This window comes from Ptychodera flava, chromosome 16, assembly GCF_041260155.1.
Source record: "Ptychodera flava strain L36383 chromosome 16, AS_Pfla_20210202, whole genome shotgun sequence".
Taxonomy (NCBI): Eukaryota; Metazoa; Hemichordata; class Enteropneusta; family Ptychoderidae; genus Ptychodera; species Ptychodera flava.
The window spans coordinates 37,369,110-37,374,833 of record NC_091943.1 but is presented as its reverse complement, the minus strand read 5'-3'; the positions used below and the strand labels follow the sequence as shown (position 1 = coordinate 37,374,833).

General features: G+C 38.4%; 1 protein-coding gene across 1 annotated transcript; it reads right to left on the bottom strand.

The window, feature by feature from the left end:
• Positions 1–942: 942 nt before the first annotated feature.
• Positions 943–5,515, bottom strand: LOC139114756 (UDP-glucuronosyltransferase 2A2-like). Its single transcript, XM_070676649.1, has 4 exons — positions 4,622–5,515; positions 3,373–3,592; positions 2,822–3,041; positions 943–2,329 (listed from the first exon to the last, which is right to left on the bottom strand). Exons 1-4 carry the CDS (start codon positions 5,492–5,494, stop codon positions 2,050–2,052), a joined length of 1,593 nt encoding a protein of 530 aa, XP_070532750.1. The 5' UTR covers positions 5,495–5,515; the 3' UTR covers positions 943–2,049.
• Positions 5,516–5,724: the final 209 nt, after the last annotated feature.

The following is a 5,724-nucleotide window of genomic DNA, read 5'->3' as shown; positions in this document are numbered from 1 at the left end:
GCCAGAATGGGTTGCATCTGTGAGGAAAATAGTCCTTGGCGGTATTGCAGACTTTATCCAGAACTTAATCAAACAGAAAAAAAGTATCTGTAGCTAAAACTTTCAACAACACATTTAGATATATAGACGACGTTATTTCAACCAGTAACTCCAGATTCAGTGACAATCTCGCTATGACTTATCCCCCAGAACTGCAGGAACGACCTCTTCTGCTTTATATATGGCTATTTCCCTTGAATTTGACTCTAATGGTCACCTTTCGGTTTTTGGCAGGTATCTCAAACTAGTAGATAAGTATGATATCTCTCTTCAACAAATGATCGCTTATGGCATCAGTGACTTTTGTCTTTAGTTGGCGACCACTACCTATTTGACTTATAGTTAGATATATGGCGGGTGCCACATGTGGGCCAGGATACGCTACCTATTTTCGAAACACCTGACATCACCTCATGGTCATGCGCCTGAATTTGAAAAAGTAAAAACGTGGTATAAGAATATCTATATCTGGGTATTCCCAAATATAAAACACATTTTGGTACACTTGTAGAGAAACTAAATTTGTAATATATGCAATATTTTGTCAGTGAAACATATCGTGTATGGATATCTGTTTTAACAAAGGTTTACGAAAGCGCTGCTTTTGGTGTTCAACGCAATAACATAAACATGAACATTTTATGAGTTCTGATTATGAACATCTTGGCTATTGGTGCCTCACAAGTCATAGAAATCATCGACGGTTTAGTTGTTCTGTAAAAGTACATCTTATCAGAACATGTTCATCAATGTTTATGAAAAATTATCTTGCAGTAAGCGCGATATTTTATTAACAGGGTAACGCTTCTATTAAAACCTGTGGTGGCGCTGTTCATGTGCAAAATGCCGGGTGCAACTTGCGCAAAATACTAATGGTACAAACTACAGTGAGAGCCAACCGGGTTCTCCGCCTCACAATTGAATTTATTTTTAGTGCAATGATCAAGATGTAAATCAGCAGCACAAATACCGCCATTTGATAAAATGTATGATCTGACAAAACATAATCCTGTTTAACTATTTTACATAAACTCAAAAATTTAAACTATAACATCCATTTTTGAGAACGGGTTTGAAAACACCAAGCAATCTCCACGTTTAATGAATCTAAATTGGTTAAAAATAGACTACTTAGGGGCCGTCGATAATAAAAGCTGACGCACAAGAAACGTAGTTCCTTCGTTTTACTTGAAACCCCCTCTCTCCCCCCTTAAAACGAAAGTTCTTATGAGAAAACAAATTTGTATTATGATACCGTTTCTGACAAACCCACATGCACCTCTCCGATCCGCACACCCATGAAAAAATACCAGAAGGGCACATTAATTGATAAACCTCCACATTACGCATTTCACTTTTTAGGACAGAACATTTTAATGTATTTCGCACGTAGGAAAATGTTTCACGTACGTGTTTCACCTTGAAAAAGCATACGTTTTTTTCACATTCATGTCTTTTCATTGTGTTCTCGATGAACGTGAAGGTAGTTTTGCGTTCTCGCTGCAAAGTCGCACTTCAAAAACAATAGAAAATCCTTATGCGATTTTGACGCACACAAAACGAAATGAGGTTTTACCCCTCCCCCCCCCCCCCTAAACGAAAGAATTACGTTTGTTGTGCGCCAGCTTTTATTATCGACGGCCCCTTAATATTCGGTTACGCGGTTGATACAAGGTACCTACATGATTTTACTCCAGTAGCGCACTGGGTGACAACCAGTGCAGGGCAAAGATGGATGGTCACCTCAGGTTTACAAGCTGTCTTGACCACTATTTCCCAACTGGTGTATTAAAACTTATTAACACTTGGTAACAATTCTGTCCAAACGAATAAAATTATTTCGATCACAAAAAAATTTGGAAAGCAGCCGGCGGAAAAGAAGCCGCCTTGTGCTTTCATGACGAACAAAGCTTTAACTTTAGCATCGCATTGTTTTATGAAAATTGATCTAAATAACGTAAAAGACCTATAATACGATAAAGATAGGACAGTGGATGTGTGTGTGTCTGTTCACTGAATTTTTCTCTTGCCACGGACTCGTTTATTGCACAGTGTGCATGCAAGTGACAGAGTTTTTCCTATCAAAATAACAACGACAACAAGACAAAGGAATAAGAAGCCAAGGACATCAAGTAAGGAATACTGGATGAAGTTCAAGTTGAATGCCTCAGCTCGAAGATGGCTTCCACCGTATTTGATGACATGTTCGATCCAGAAAACTACCGATTCTCCTGGTGACATCGGTCTGTCTTTATGAATCCTTGATAGACGTATAGCATTTTCTTTGTAACTGAAATTGTAATCCATAAAGATAACGGTGCGTTGACAAATTTATTCACCTTAATTGGCCTAAGATAAGGTAGATTGTTTAGTTAAATTTTGATGTGTAAAATCCAAATCCTACTTGATGTTTGTGGTTTTATATTCTTTCTAATTTTAGCTTCTGTTAGCTTTAATGCTACAATTTTGATGTGTTGTTCCTTTTGAATGGGCCGACGGCCTGTAATAATAATCATAATAAAAATGAAAAAACTGGACTGTATATTCACTTAACATCTACTTTCTCTTAGGCTTAGTCCACCGGTTTCTGTCCCATGAAGCCTATGCTATATTGGAATGCGGCCACAGAAAGTTTCATTCTCGAGTCTTGAAAAAATTACCAAATCTCATTCCAGTGAACAATCAGTCTCAATCTCTAAGAGTTTGTGTACATAAAACCAAACATAAAAGTGTTCCGTCGATATCCTACGTCATGGAAAGTAAGTGATACACTGATACTCACCTTGATTCATCTATGACTGTTTTAATAGCTTTATAAAGTTCATCTGAGGTCATTGACCCGATCTTCAAATCAACTGACACACCTTTACTGACCATATTGGCAGCGTTATCATGCTGGTCACCATAGAGAGGTATTGTTACCATGGGAACACCATGGAAGATTCCTTGGTAGATACCATTCAAACCACCGTGTGTTACAAAGGCCTTTGTCTTTGGATGACCTGTGGTGATCATAGTATAATAACCAGATCTCTCATTTCAACTTTCAGTCACATTGTATCACTCTCTTGTGTCTACATTTGTGTTCCCTTTTTTCACATGCAACATTTTCACCTAACATTGCTATTTTACTCAATCTGTTTTATGGAGAACGAGGTATTGCAATTATCAACTTACTGAAGCAATACATTTCGCAAATGCTTTCTCTTTCAACAAGCAACCACTTTTCCAATGACGTTTACGAGAAAGACTGTTCATTTATTAAATGAATGGGCTCTGTTATCTCTCCCCGTAACCGTTACCAGCAATATAGTAAAGCATATACGATTTTACCTAACAAGTCATTCTGTGGGATCCACTTTGCAAGTTTCGTGTTATTCCCCAAATTGTTCGGTATTTGGCCTTCGTATCTCATGACGACCCTTTGTGGCAGTCTGGCTAGCGCCGCTGTGATCATTTCAGCCTTTACCATATCAGCTCCTGGATTGACGTTACCTCCGAGAGAAAACACAACAATACCATGCTCTGATGAGTTGACGAAGTCTGCCCATTCCTTTTGAAAAATCATAATTACCATACACAATTATTGGTGTACGTTTTCCAATCTCATAGGCCTATTACTACATACATCTTCCGTCTTGCATCATTTAGTACATCTTCTGTCAAAATATTTAACACGCTAAAAATGACCGATACAAACAAATTACAAAATCACCAATCAGCCAGATCACGACTAGTCAGTGCAAGGCGTGGCATTACTGCAAGAGTACATGCAATGTTATCCTCCACTTCAGATTATTTGGTTATACCATACTAGTATTCTGAAACTATAACTAAATCCAAAAAAGCACCTTGCGGCATGCTGTTCATTTTGCAGTTCGAATCCAGTATGAAAGAAGTCTGATCACGTGTCTGGCCAGGCCAGGCTTTCTCTTAACTTGCCAACAATTCAAGAACACCTGATCAAAACCTCCAAAATCTTGTCAAAATATATTCATAACAAAGTTCCACTATACTCGTCTAACGCAGTCACCAAATTCATCAATCCATCACTATAACACTCGTAGTGAATACCACACTCCTAAATCCCACCGACGTTCTTCCAAATACCATGCATCTATTATTTCCAATATCTCAAACAGTTTCTTGGTTGTTCTTTTTTAATCTAAAGTGGTATACTTACCTTTTCATTTGTGTTCTATTCTTGTTTTCATTATTATTCCTGTAACTGCTATTCTTTTATACTTTGCCGTTAATCGATTTCAAAACGTATTGCTTTCTCTTTTTAGTGCATTCCCATTTATCTAATTCCTACATTACTTTATTTGCTATTGTAGTCATTTATGTGATGAAGTCTATATATACTCAATGCAAGAAAATCCACTTACGGATGAAGTGATGTTGAGAAATAAATGAAATAAGCTGTCCAGTGCTTTCCACTGATTTGCCATTGACCTTTCCGATGACTTTTTGAAAGTCTTCCGTAGGAGGAAAAATCAGACATATAACAGCCGGAGACAATATAATATAAGCGAAAAGAATGCTGAAGTCAATATGTTTTCATCATGTACGTTTTACCTACAGCAGTAAGTGGAGACGGTTCTTCACCCAGAAGACCACCAATAAACATTGTGTTTGGCATCACAGGGTGCGGAAAATTAAATGCCCAATCTACACCGAAGAGAGCCATTTCAGCTTTGCCCATCAAGTCTTGCAAACTTATTTCAGGTTGAATGCCATAGTTTTGTTTCAGTTCTGCATAAGGTGGTAGAACGTAGAGGTTGAAGAAACAAAAGCTGATAATATGAGAAATCAAGTTTCTTAGTCGATCAGTGAACGCCATCTTGTCCGTTAATGCTGACATCGGGCCGGGAACATAGGACACCGGAGTTGGGATCTGCAAATAGTTAGCATCCGCCTGCGGTATAGGTTTGTTGGTAGACACAATCACAAAAGGCAGAGAAAGTTTCCCCGCGATAAGAGTTGTGCATGGCGTAACATTATCAACAACAGCTATATCGAAATGACTGTTCTGAAGTCGAATGAATAACTTGTCATTTTGAAGTAAATTGTTGCAATCCTCTAAGAAGTGATCATATATAATCTGAATATCATTCAAACTGCTTTCTCCTCTCAGAGACCTAGGGCTGTTATATTTGTTGATCTGCTCATAAAAAGATGCATCAAACGCTGTGTTGTAAATCTCAAAATTGAAGAGTCCATGGTAATCCGTTGTAAAGCTGTGATCTTTGTGATGACCTTGCAGTATTGTTACCTCATGTCCAGCTTTTGCTAGATGCTCGCCTATTTTCGCAAGGTACATGAAGTGACTACCTGTAGACATGGCTGGAAGGAGCAGTATTCTGGAGCAAGTCGCGTTGTTCACCAGAAGTAGACTGAGAATCGTAAATGCAAACATGATCGACCGTGGTCGGAGTCCACTGAAGGTAGCCATGTTGGCCCAAATAGTTGAAATGACCTTAAAATGACCCGTATTAGGCAGTTTTCATACGCAGCTATCACGAGTGCGTGGGCAAGAGAAAATCAGGAATAGTCCATTTTGTGTAATCTGCGGCGCGTTACCCTTCCTGCAATTCCGCTTTCTAAAATTTTACCTTCCTATTTCCCTGTGGCAAAACATGACCATTCCTGACCTCAAAATTTTGAACTTGAAATATGTACATG